This window comes from Oncorhynchus gorbuscha, linkage group LG01 (assembly GCF_021184085.1).
Source record: "Oncorhynchus gorbuscha isolate QuinsamMale2020 ecotype Even-year linkage group LG01, OgorEven_v1.0, whole genome shotgun sequence".
Classification (NCBI taxonomy): domain Eukaryota; kingdom Metazoa; phylum Chordata; class Actinopteri; order Salmoniformes; family Salmonidae; genus Oncorhynchus; species Oncorhynchus gorbuscha.
In genome coordinates, this window is record NC_060173.1 from 104175637 (window position 1) to 104190159 (window position 14523).

The 14523-nt window shown below is 39.9% G+C and overlaps 1 protein-coding gene across 2 annotated transcripts in view; it reads right to left on the reverse strand.

Annotated features, from left to right (window-relative positions):
* Positions 1 to 14523, reverse strand: part of LOC124048046 (integrin beta-5-like) — a 93998-nt gene that overhangs the window by 76749 nt on the left and 2726 nt on the right. For both annotated transcript variants that reach the window (XM_046368431.1, XM_046368439.1), the window contains exons 5-8: positions 13559 to 13727; positions 12266 to 12427; positions 5872 to 5967; positions 5608 to 5697 (exon numbers count right to left, since the gene is read on the reverse strand). In XM_046368431.1, coding sequence (XP_046224387.1) covers positions 5608 to 5697; positions 5872 to 5967; positions 12266 to 12427; positions 13559 to 13727 — 517 coding nt within the window. The remainder of the gene's footprint in view (positions 1 to 5607; positions 5698 to 5871; positions 5968 to 12265; positions 12428 to 13558; positions 13728 to 14523) is intronic.

Here is a 14523-nt window from a genome sequence, read left to right on the forward strand (position 1 = left end):
ACTCCTGAAACCTACAGCAGTAACCATTGCACAGATTGAGGGAGACAATGCCATCCTGTCTGATATTCAGACTCTGCTTACAGATGTAAGAGAAGAAATCTGTATTGCCCTGCCCACTTCACTGTTGCTCTATGCAGAGGAAACTGCAGTTCTGAATTACATCAAAAAGCATGAAGAGATGTTCAGGCTTCTGCCTGAAGCCCATACATGACGCAGCGTACATGTTAGACCCCAATTATGCTGGCAAGACCATCCTGTCTGATGCAGATATCAACCAGGCCAATGGTGTCATCACTACCGTGTCTTACCACCTTGGCCTGGATTAGCGCAAGGTTCTTGGCAGTCTGGCGAAGTCCACTTCCAAGCAAGGGCTTTGGGTTGGAGATGAGATTTGTTGGCACGACTGCCATATTACATCAGCCACCTAGTGGAAGGGACGTTGTGGATCTGAGGCCCTTTCCCCTGTTGCCTCCATCATCCAAATCCCACCAACATCAGCCGCCTCAGAGCGCAACTCGTCCTTGTTTGGGAACACACACACACACACCAAAGCACGCAATAGGCTGACCAACAAGGGTTGAAAAATTGGTAGCTGTCTGGGCAAATTTGAGGCGTTTTGAGCCTGACAACAAGCCATCCTCAACAAGGTTGGAAAGTGACAGTGAAGATGAGGCCTCAGAGTCTGATGTTCAAGAGGTGGACATTGAGCAGGTCCAGGGAGAAGCCATGGAAGTCTGAGAGGAAGACAACCAAAAGCCTTAGTTTCTAGACTATCATTTTACAGATGCACGTTGAAAACATTTTTGGGAGATGCGATGGATCATTGGGGATCATTCAATATTCCCTTTATTTGTTGTTCAGTGAAATCATCCCATGTGAAGAGTCAACTCATTTAATTCAATTTGAATTTGTAACTAAATTGTTTAAAAAAAATTATATTGAAAGGATTTAATCATTTGCAATTATGTCTACTTATGATAAGGTAAAAGGTTTATGTCTCGGTCTTCATATTCATCTTCATACAACTCTCCTTCCGTGGACCCCAATTGGTCTTAAATACAAGTAAAACTAAATGCATGCTCTTCAACCGATCGCTGCCTGCACCTTGCCGCCCAACATCACTACTCTGGACGGTTCTGACTTAGAATATGTTAACAACTACAAATACCTAGGTGTCTGGTTAGACTGTAAACACTCCTTCCAGACTCACATCAAAAATCTCCAATCCAAAGTTAAATCTAGGATTGGCTTCCTATTTCACAACAAAGCATCCTTCACTCATGTTGCCAAACATACCCTTGTAGAACTGACCATCCTACGGATCCTCGACTTCGGCGATGTCATTTACAAAATAACCTCAAATACTCTACTCAATAAATTGGATGCAGTCTATGACAGTGCCATCCGGTTTGTCACCAAAGCCCCATATACTACCCACCACTGCAACCTGTACGCTCTCGTTGGCTGTCCCTCGCTTCATACTCGTCGCCAAATCCACTGGCTCCAGGTCATCTACAAGACCCTGCTAGGTAAAGTCCCCTCTTATCTCAGCTCACTGGTCACCATAGCAGCACCCACCTGTAGCACGCGCTCCAGCAGGTATATCTCACTGGTCACCCCCAAAACAAATTCTTCCTTTGGCCGCCTCTCCTTCGTTCTCTGCTGCCAATGACTGGAATGAACTACAAAAATCTCTGAAACTGGAAACACTTATCTCCCTCACTAGCTTTAAGCACCAGCTGTCAGAGCAGCTCACAGATTACTGCACCTGTACATAGCCCATCTATAATTTAGCCAAAACAACTACCTCTACTGTATTTATTTATTTTGCTCCTTTGCACCCCATTATTTCGATCTCTACCTTGCACATTCTTCCACTGCAAATCTACCATTCCAGCGTTTTACTTGCGATATTGTATTTACTTCGCCATGTTTTTGCCTTCACCTCCCTTATCTCACCTCATTTGCTCACATTGTATATATACTTTGTACATAGATTTTTTCTACTGTATTATTGACTGTATGTTTGTTTTACTCCATGTGTAACTCTGTGTTGTTGTATGTGTCGAACTGCTTTGCTTTATCTTGGCCAGGGCGCAATTGTAAATGAGAACTTGATCTCAACTTGCCTACCTGGTTAAATAAAGGTGTTCTCAACTTGCCAACCTGGTTAAATAAAGGTGATATAAATATGATATGGTAAATATATCCAATGCAAAAAAAACATCTATATTTAAATGGTATTAATATTAATTCCCATATATTCCCGTTAATTCCCACGGAAAGTTTCCACCTCTGAATATTCCCCAAAATCTGCAACCCTTGTTACATTTTTCCAGTACCCCTGCCACTGGATCCACTCAGAAACATCACCACTCAGCATTTTATAATGAAACCAGTAAGAGCCTGTAATCCAATCTGTTTCTGTTAGCAGTTGGGATGGAAAAGAGAGAAACATAGAGAATAGGAGAGAACAAAATGCCTTGGTTAAGCAAGGTTTATAATGGTTTATTCTGTCTTTTATGATTCTACCCCACGGCGGTTCGGTTGGCATGGATACGGAGTGTGTGTACAATAGCGTGGCTTTTCCGCTACGTGCCTGCCGTGTCTGTATTTTACGAAAGTATTTGTTCTCTCCAACGCATCACAGCTACAGAACTGTGACAGGAGGGTTATCAGAACCATGCTAGGCTGGCATATACCCATGACTGATTGAACCATGCTAGGCTGGCATATACCCATGACTGATTGAACCATGCTAGGCTGGCATATACCCATGACTGATTGAACCATGCCTGACTGACAGACAGATACCCATGACTGATTGAACCATGCTAGGCTGGCATATACCCATGACTGATTGAACCATGCCTGACTGACAGACAGATACCCATGACTGATTGAACCATGCATGACTGACAGACAGATACCCATGACTGATTGAACCATGCCTGACTGACAGACAGATACCCATGACTGATTGAACCATGCATGACTGACAGACAGATACCCATGACTGATTGAACCATGCCTGACTGACAGACAAATACCCATGACTGATTGAACCATGCTAGGCTGGCATATACCCATGACTGATTGAACCATGCCTGACTGACAGACAGATACCCATGACTGATTGAACCATGCCTGACTGACAGACAGATACCCATGACTGATTGAACCATGCCTGACTGTCAGACAGATACCCATGACTGATTGAACCATGCCTGACTGTCAGACAGATACCCATGACTGATTGAACCATGCCTGACTGACAGACAGATACCCATGACTGATTGAACCATGCCTGACTGACAGACAGATACCCATGACTGATTGAACCATGCCTGACTGACAGACATATGCCCATGATTGATCTCTGCCTTGCTCTGGCCTGTATTGGGAAAAGAACACAATGAACTGAGAATGACTTTCTTTTCTGATAACAAAATGAAATAGCTAAATTGCTTATGCGTTGAAACCGCACCACCCTCAATAAAGACCGTGCTACGAAACCAATGTTGTGGTGTCTTGACAAGTGAATAGATGTACAGAATATAGGCAACACTTTGCTCGCTGGTGGTCATCCATATTTGACAGTCTCAACACTTTGTTCGCTGGTGGTCATCCATATTTGACAGTCTCAACACTTTGTTCGCTGGTGGTCATCCATATTTGACAGTCTCAACACTTTGTTTGCTGGTGGTCATCCATATTTGACAGTCTCAACACTTTGTTTGCTGGTGGTCATCCATATTTGACAGTCTCAACACTTTGTTTGCTGGTGGTCATCCATATTTGACAGTCTCAACACTTTGTTTGCTGGTGGTCATCCATATTTGACAGTCTCAACACTTTGTTTGCTGGTGGTCATCCATATTTGACAGTCTCAACACTTTGTTTGCTGGTGGTCATCCATATTTGACAGTCTCAACACTTTGTTTGCTGGTGGTCATCCATATTTGACAGTCTCAACACTTTGTTTGCTGGTGGTCATCCATATTTGACAGTCTCAACACTTTGTTTGCTGGTGGTCATCCATATTTGACAGTCTCAACACTTTGTTTGCTGGTGGTCATCCATATTTGACAGTCTCAACACTTTGTTTGCCATAATTACGAGTTCTAGAATCAACTCTTGTGTACTTAACTATGCAAAAACAAGTGGTTCCTCTCAATCACAGAAAGTAAAATGCTTGACTGAAAAAAATGACACGGCTTGATTGGAATAGTTAAGGAAAACTTCAAAATACACAGAGAAAGACATTATTTCATCCCTTAATGTAGTTTCCTCTCAACTAGTACAAACGAGTGAATTATTTACAGTAACTGCCTTCCTGCAGCGCATTAAGGACACAATCTGCCATTTCAACAGCCTGAACACCACTTTGTTTGGTAAGCTGAGAAATGGGGCTGGGGCAATGTAGCCTAACCACTCAAATCAGACTGGCTTTAAGATCCCTTCTATGGCCAAACAGGAACCACAGTGGCAAAGTAGATTTACGGTGACCTCGAGTCCGGTTTTAGTCAACAGACCACAGCACAATAATACAAGACAGAAGGAGGATGGATGATTTGAGAATGGATTAGGAGAGTGTCTGCTATGACAATCATAAACATTAACGTCAAATTATAACTCAAGATCATTAGAGGCCCCGGCTTAACTTTGATGTAATGAAGATGAGATTTAGCATGACCCATCAATTAGTCTGGTGGGGATTTAAATCTCTGGTCTCATATTTTCCATAAATGTAGTGTTTCGTGTTCCATATAACCAAGGGAAAATTAAATTACAATTCTAAACAAGGACAAGATGCAAATCTCCTAGCACACCAGTCTGTTGCCGTTTTTCCAGCATAGCAGTGACCTCAATTAGAACCATCTCAGCAATGTTGCCAGGACAAATATTTATCAACCTTATGAAAAACTAAACCTGCTGCACAATGTGTTTCTCTTCTGTCCCTCAAATTGACTCCTTGGATTAAAATACACAAGAATGTGGATGCCTTTCAGCCCTTCTAGAACCCTTTCAGCCCTTCTAGAACCCTTTCAGCCCTTCTAGAACCCTTTTCAGCCCTTCTAGAACCCTTTTCAGCCCTTCTAGAACCCTTTTCAGCCCTTCTAGAACCCTTTTCAGCCCCTTCCAGAATCCTTCCTTCAAAGTACGGGAATGCTGGAATCTATTTCCTGTGTGGTGGATTGGGGAGTAACAGGAGGGTCTCAGTCTCGGGATTTGGGCCATAAACCTGCTTCTTGTTCTGTGACCATAAAGTGCTAGACTAGTGCAGAGTTACAGACACAGGGCTGTAGCGTGTGACAGAAGTAAACCCACAGAACCCCACACTAAATAGAAGGGCTGGGTGAGGGTATCCATCTCTAATGCTAAAACATGAACATTCAATACTTCCTCTTCTCCTCTAGAGACCAGGGTCATGTTCAGTAGGGAACAAAAAGGAAAAATTACAAGTTCAGGGAATAACTGTCTTTTTCGCTCAGTTTCAAAATGTTTTCAACCAACATCCATTTCAAAAGAGGACAGGTGAGACTCTTTTCTTCTAAAGCACACACAATCTGTGCTCCAAATGGAAGAGAACCCTCCTTTACTTACATTGTAGGCGTTAACGATGAGTTGTATGATGTTCTTGGAGTCCTGATCCAGAATCTCCACTGTGGTTCCAGGTATCAGTGCTGTGAAATTCTGCATAAACACAAGATAGGAGAAATGTTATTAAATAAACAAATATTTTCAGGAATTCACACAATAAAGGCCCCTATACATACCAAACTGTACACACCAAACAGTACACACCATAAACACCAAACACACAGCTAATCTCAATACTGAACATACAATTCAATAAAGAATATATACCTTGTAAATGACATACAGCCTTTTTGTCACAGCGAAGATGAGATAGATGTTGTTTGCAGCCAGCTTCTCTCCCAGTAGAGCCAGAGAGGGGTAGTCCTACAGAGACATGGATACATAGAAACATGGGGAAATCTTATGTTAGAGACATTTCTTTAAAGTTCTCAATAGTTTAGCTTCCATCTCACCCCGTCAGGAAGTTAGTGAAGAGAAGTGATTTCTCCCCTGATTCCAGGTTAGTGTTTACGTTAGAGTCCCCTGACATGTCCTTTCTCGCCAGCAGAAAGGACAAAGAACACTGAAGTGGTTTAGACCTATGAACTTACAGCTCTGCACTGGTGTTGTGCATTAAAATGTGAATCCTAACTTCCACTTAAGTCAGATGTTCGCTATAGTGGAGGTATGAATGAGTGAAAATGTTTAAGCATTGAATAAATAATCACTTTCTCACAATCAGATTTGAGATTTTTGGCTTCATTAAGCCTTTGTCATAGTGTACATCCAAATCAATCAACAGTGAGAGTTACACTTCAAATGGACTGTGACAAACATTTGCCTCTGCACCTTCTCCAGTTCAACGGTTTCCCTGAAAAACAGAGCTCTGTTCTAGGAAGTGCATATTCCTTTCGTCCCACAATCAGATGAGGAGAAACCTACTTAGCCTGTTGCTGAGGATCCACGGGTGGTGAATTATTTGGATTTGTGTTGGAGTACCTCCACTGAACTTAATGCGATCAGATGTAACATGACTACAATGCCCAGAGCATCCAATGACACAGAGCAAATAACTATAGAAACATTTAGCGATTCCGGGAGAAACCACCCGAATACCAGAATATTTTTATTCACTTAGCCAATTTTCATATTATTGAGTTGGATTGTTTGAAATTCACATGATGTTAATTATGTTTTCATTACATTAGCTCTTTGACAAATAGCGATAGCTATGTAAACTCAAACTGTGTGCATGAATACATCTTTGTTTAAATCAAACTAAATGAAAAAAAGCATCTGTTTAGCATGGCGTTTAGAATTTCTTTATGTCCTCTCTCAAGACATTTAACATTCTAGTAGTTTCTTTATGTCCTCTCTAAATGCATTTAACATTCTAGTAGTCTCTTTATGTCCTCTCTCAAGACATTTATCATTCTAGTAGTTTCTTTATGTCCTCTCTCAAGGCATTTAACATTCTAGTAGTTTCTTTATGTCCTCTCTCAAGGCATTTAACATTCTAGTAGTTTCTTTATGTCCTCTCTCAATGCATTTAACATTCTAGTAGTTTCTTTATGTCCTCTCTCAATGCATTTAACATTCTAGTAGTTTCTTTATGTCCTCTCTCAAGACATTTATCATTCTAGTAGTTTCTTTATGTCCTCTCTCAAGGCATCTCAAGGCATTTAACATTCTAGTAGTTTCATGTATCATTCTAGTAGTTTCTTTATGTCCTCTCTCAAGGCATTTAACATTCTAGTAGTTTCTTTATGTCCTCTCTCAAGACATTTATCATTCTAGTAGTTTCTTTATGTCCTCTCTCAAGACATTTATCATTCTAGTAGTTTCTTTATGTCCTCTCTCAAGACATTTATCATTCTAGTAGTTTCTTTATGTCCTCTCTCAAGACATTTATCATTCTAGTAGTTTCTTTATGTCCTCTCTCAAGACATTTAACATTCTAGTAGTCTCTTTATGTCCTCTCTCAAGGCATTTAACATTCTAGTAATTTCTTTATGTCCTCTCAAGGCATTTAACATTCTAGTAGTTTTTTATCCACAGCTACTTACAGTAGTGAGTGCATGCATTATCGTACTTGTCCCCTGTGGGAATCAAACCCACAACGCTGGCGTTGCAAGTGCCATGCTCGACCAACTGAGCCTCATGGGACCATTGTTGAGCTCTCAGCCTAACTGTTGTCTAAATTAACTTCTATGTGAACTTTCCCTGAGATAATTACAGCTTTTAACTTGCACTTCCTGTGGCTGTCAGGAGATAAGCAGCTGCAATAAGACATGAAGTGAGTTCCCAATAAAGTAAGCAGGAGCTCCAGCGGAAGCGGAGCAAGGCAGACTCAGCAAACCAGCATACTTCAAAGAATACCCTGCATTCTTCCCTCTAGAAACATAGCTCGGCTCTGGTCGTCAAAGAATACCCTGCATTCTTCCCTCTAGAAACATAGCTCGGCTCTGGTCGTCAAAGAATACCCTGCATTCTTCCCTCTAGAAACATAGCTCGGCTCTGGTCGTCAAAGAATACCCTGCATTCTTCCCTTTAGAAACATAGCTCGGCTCTGGTCGTCAAAGAATCAGACCAGCGGCGGACAATGCGCCTGAGAAGTTATCTTTACCTCAAAGCAAAGAAAATTCTTGAGAGGTGCCGCTTGAGTAGAGAATTTCAATATCTATTGAATAACCCAAGCAATATATCACAATGGCAATGTGGATAATAACCATGTTATAATGATGTCAGTGATGTCCTAGCTCTAGAGTAACCATGTTATAATGATGTCAGTGATGTTATAGCTCGAGAGTAACCATGTTATGATGATGTCAGTGATGTCCTAGCTCTAGAGTAACCATGCTATAATAATGTTAGTGATGTCCTAGCTCTAGAGTAACCATGTTATAATGACAGTGATGCTATAGCTCTAGAGTAACCATGTTATAATGACAGTGATGTTATAGCTCTATGGTAACCATGTTATAATGATGTCAGTGATGTTCTAGCTCTATGGTAACCATGTTATAATAATGTCAGTGATGTCCTAGCTCTATAGTAACCATGTTATAATGATGTCAGTGATGTTATAGCTCTAGAATAACCATGTTATAATAATGTCAGTGATGTCCTAGCTATAGAGTAACCATGTTATAATGACAGTGATGTCCTAGCTCTAGAGTAACCATGTTATAATGTTAGTGATGTCCTAGCTATAGAGTAACCATGTTATAATGACAGTGATGTCCTAGCTCTAGAGTAACCATGTTATAATGTTAGTGATGTCCTAGCTCTAGAGTAACCATGTTATAATGATGTCAGTGATGTTACAGCTCTAGAGTAACCATGTTATAATAACAGTGATGCTATAGCTCTATAGTAACCATGTTATAATAATGTCAGTGATGCTATAGCTCTAGAGTAACCATGTTATAATGATGTCAGTGATGTTATAGCTCTATAGTAACCATGTTATAATGATGTCAGTAATGTTATAGCTCTAGAGTAACCATGTTATAATGATGTCAGTGATGTTATAGCTCTATAGTAACCATGTTATAATGATGTCAGTGATGTTATAGCTCTATAGTAACCATGTTATAATGATGTCAGTGATGTTATAGCTCTATAGTAACCATGTTATAATGACAGTGATGCTATAGCTCTATGGTAACCATGTTATAATGATGTCAGTGATGTTACAGCTATAGAGTAACCATGCTATAATGATGCCAGTGATGTCCTAGCTCTAGAGTAACCATGTTATAATGATGTCAGTGATGTCCTAGCTCTATAGTAACCATGTTATAATAATGTCAGTGATGTCCTAGCTCTATAGTAACCATGTTATAATGATGTCAGTGATGTTCTAGCTCTATAGTAACCATGTTAGAATGATGTTATAGCTCTATGGTAACCATGTTATAATGATGTCAGTGATGTTATAGCTCTATAGTAACCATGTTATAATGATGTCAGTGATGTTGTAGCTCTATAGTAACCATGTTATAATGATGTCAGTGATGTTGTAGCTCTATGGTAACCATGTTATAATGATGCCAGTGATGTCCTAGCTCTAGAGTAACCATGTTATAATGATGTCAGTGATGTCCTAGCTCTATAGTAACCATGTTATAATAATGTCAGTGATGCTATAGCTCTAGAGTAACCATGTTATAATGATGTCAGTGATGTTATAGCTCTATAGTAACCATGTTATAATGATGTCAGTAATGTTATAGCTCTAGAGTAACCATGTTATAATGATGTCAGTGATGTTATAGCTCTATAGTAACCATGTTATAATGATGTCAGTGATGTTATAGCTCTATAGTAACCATGTTATAATGATGTCAGTGATGTTATAGCTCTATAGTAACCATGTTATAATGACAGTGATGCTATAGCTCTATGGTAACCATGTTATAATGATGTCAGTGATGTTACAGCTATAGAGTAACCATGTTATAATGATGTCAGTGATGTCCTAGCTCTATAGTAACCATGTTATAATAATGTCAGTGATGTCCTAGCTCTATAGTAACCATGTTATAATGATGTCAGTGATGTTCTAGCTCTATAGTAACCATGTTAGAATGATGTTATAGCTCTATAGTAACCATGTTATAATGATGTCAGTGATGTTATAGCTCTATAGTAACCATGTTATAATGATGTCAGTAATGTTATAGCTCTAGAGTAACCATGTTATAATGATGTCAGTGATGTTATAGCTCTATAGTAACCATGTTATAATGATGTCAGTGATGTTATAGCTCTATAGTAACCATGTTATAATGATGTCAGTGATGTTATAGCTCTATAGTAACCATGTTATAATGACAGTGATGCTATAGCTCTATGGTAACCATGTTATAATGATGTCAGTGATGTTACAGCTATAGAGTAACCATGCTATAATGATGCCAGTGATGTCCTAGCTCTAGAGTAACCATGTTATAATGATGTCAGTGATGTCCTAGCTCTATAGTAACCATGTTATAATAATGTCAGTGATGTCCTAGCTCTATAGTAACCATGTTATAATGATGTCAGTGATGTTCTAGCTCTATAGTAACCATGTTAGAATGATGTTATAGCTCTATGGTAACCATGTTATAATGATGTCAGTGATGTTATAGCTCTATAGTAACCATGTTATAATGATGTCAGTGATGTTGTAGCTCTATAGTAACCATGTTATAATGATGTCAGTGATGTTGTAGCTCTATGGTAACCATGTTATAATGATGCCAGTGATGTCCTAGCTCTAGAGTAACCATGTTATAATGATGTCAGTGATGTCCTAGCTCTATAGTAACCATGTTATAATAATGTCAGTGATGCTATAGCTCTAGAGTAACCATGTTATAATGATGTCAGTGATGTTATAGCTCTATAGTAACCATGTTATAATGATGTCAGTAATGTTATAGCTCTAGAGTAACCATGTTATAATGATGTCAGTGATGTTATAGCTCTATAGTAACCATGTTATAATGATGTCAGTGATGTTATAGCTCTATAGTAACCATGTTATAATGATGTCAGTGATGTTATAGCTCTATAGTAACCATGTTATAATGACAGTGATGCTATAGCTCTATGGTAACCATGTTATAATGATGTCAGTGATGTTACAGCTATAGAGTAACCATGTTATAATGATGTCAGTGATGTCCTAGCTCTATAGTAACCATGTTATAATAATGTCAGTGATGTCCTAGCTCTATAGTAACCATGTTATAATGATGTCAGTGATGTTCTAGCTCTATAGTAACCATGTTAGAATGATGTTATAGCTCTATAGTAACCATGTTATAATGATGTCAGTGATGTTATAGCTCTATGGTAACCATGTTATAATGATGTCAGTGATGTTATAGCTCTATAGTAACCATGTTATAATGATGTCAGTGATGTTGTAGCTCTATAGTAACCATGTTATAATGACAGTGATGTTATAGCTCTATAGTAACCATGTTATAATGATGTCAGTGATGTTCTAGCTCTATAGTAACCATGTTAGAATGATGTTATAGCTCTATAGTAACCATGTTATAATGATGTCAGTGATGTTATAGCTCTATGGTAACCATGTTATAATGATGTCAGTGATGTTATAGCTCTATAGTAACCATGTTATAATGATGTCAGTGATGTTGTAGCTCTATAGTAACCATGTTATAATGACAGTGATGTTATAGCTCTATGGTAACCATGTTATAATGATGTCAGTGATGTTATAGCTCTATAGTAACCATGTTATAATGATTTCAGTGATGCTATAGCTCTATAGTAACCATGTTATAATGATGTCAGTGATGTTATAGCTCTATGGTAACCATGTTATAATGATGTCAGTGATGTTATAGCTCTAGAGTAACCATGTTATAATGATGTCAGTGATGCTATAGCTCTATAGTAACCATGTTATAATGACAGCGATGCTATAGCTCTATGGTAACCATGTTATAATGACAGCGATGCTATAGCTCTATGGTAACCATGTTATAATGATGTCAGTGATGTTGTAGCTCTATAGTAACCATGTTATAATGACAGTGATGTTATAGCTCTATGGTAACCATGTTATAATGATGTCAGTGATGTTGTAGCTCTATAGTAACCATGTTATAATGACAGTGATGTTATAGCTCTATGGTAACCATGACTCTTGTCTTACCATGTTGGTGGAGCCACTGTACTCATTCTTCTCATTCATGTGGCACTCCCCATCATGGGGCTGGACCAGCCCTCCCAGCTTACCGTCCAAGGCCAGGTGAGGCACATCGTCTGTGGCAAACACCAGCAGGTGGAAGGCCTCCTTCCTCCAGCCTATCCTCTCCTGCACAGGGGAAAAGAGATGGTCACATCACTGAAAGTCTTAGAGACACCTTACTTGGGTGTAAATTAGTCCCCTCCATAGTAGGCTATGTGTAAATGCAGAGGGGATAAGTCCGTGAGATCAAAACAGATGTGAACATGCAGGCTTAATAACAAAAAAGAGGCGTGTTCCCCAACTGATCCTAGATAGTTATTGAGAAATTGTTAATGGAATTTATTTGAGATAACTGTTCTATAAAGAGTTTGTAAAAGACCTTGTCACAACAACACAACCTCTCAGCTATACAGAGTGTAACAGTTCCAGACCCTATAAAACAATATCACTTCACTAAGACCAGCAAAAGGAAAACCCTATCACTTTCCACCAGCTTGACAACCACTGACCCACAGATAAACAAGGAGGGTAACACAAGTGTTTTATCCAGAACAAGGCCATTGTCAACGGGAAGCAGAGGCCAACAAAAGAGTACAGAAGCAGAGAGCACATTAGTCTCAACACAGTGATGAGTAATGGTGTGTGGTCCTGTGTAGCTCAGTTGGTAGAGCATGGCGCTTGTAACGCCAGGGTAGTGGGTTCGATCCCCGGGACCACCCATACGTAGAATGTATGCACACATGACTGTAAGTCGCTTTGGATAAAAGCGTCTGCTAAATGGCATATATTATTATTATTATTTATATTATAATGGCATGACACTAAACAAACCTGACCTTTCACCAGTGTGTAGGCATATAAAGGCCCCATGTGATGCCCAACTCAGTACATTATGTGCCACAGTACACAAAAGAAACAGATGTGAGTTGGCACACAGTCTTTTTGAACAGCATGCTAGATGCGTCCCTGTCATATTCAGCTATGCCATACATCAAATGTGTTTTGGCTGGAGTTGTAGTTCAGCATGTGGGACATGTTAACATGCCCACTTGCTATTTACATTCCATTGTGTGTGCGAATGAACACTACCAGGGCCTAAATCCATCATATCTGTCTGACTGACAGCTCACAGGGAAAAAACTAAAAGGACTTAACTTACAGCAGACCTGGTCCTGATTGGTTAGGGTTAAGGTTAGGGTTATAGGTTGACATGCCAGTCAGTCACGTCCCTTTAGTCGCACCGTGGCCTCAGCTCACCTTACAGACGGCAGCCTGCAGGATGGCATCGAAGCCTCCCTCCGGAGCATCCCTGTTGCGAGACACCATCTGTTTCTGTACTTCCTCGTTGAAGCGGTCCACTTTGTCAGTCAAGGAGAGGAGGTGGCGGAACCCGAAGGAGGGGACACAGCTGGGGAACAGTTTGTATCTGTGGGGAGAGAAAGTTTTAAATAAAATGTTTAACTACATAGAGGATGCTATGCATGTAACTGACCTGGCATTGTTTCTCTGCGTTCGATTGAGCTTGTCTGTCCCAAATGGAACCAATTAAATGGTCCCAAAAGTGCCAACCCTGCCCATCTGGCACATCCACACAGGCTCTCCTTCAGGCAAACTATTTGAAATACTGTTTCAACCTAGGTCTGTTGGCTACATTGAGGATGTGTACGTAAAGTAAATAAAACAGTTTCCCCAAGAGGAAAACCCTCGGGGACATTCTAACACACCCTTCATCCTGGAGGAAACACAGATCCTGAATTTGAGTCATTTGTATAGCTTGTTTTTGCAAGGGGGAGAGGGCAGGGCTGTGTTAAGGACGAGATGCCCAGATGTTATGATCTGTCCTCTGCGCCTTTAATGTTTTCCAGCAGTACTGGCTCTTTGACTGCGACACACACAGTCCACACGCAGGACCCAGGGAATAACCTAACTGGGAAGTGATGTGTGATGATGTCAGTAAGTTAGTGCAGCGTTAATCTCACCTCAGGGAAAATGTGGTGGGTGTGTGTGTGATGTCTGGTCCCTTTCAGCATGCCATCATCATCCACAACAAGCCTCAGCATCACTAACCTTACAGTATGAGGACAGTGTCCATTTTGTGTCTGTTGGTGACAGTTTCTTAGTAAAAAAATAGAAATTTGCACTTGCACAGCAAAAACCACAGTCACAACATGGACCCAAAATTAAACTGCAATCCTCCTTTTTGATTCTCAATCCTACACCCA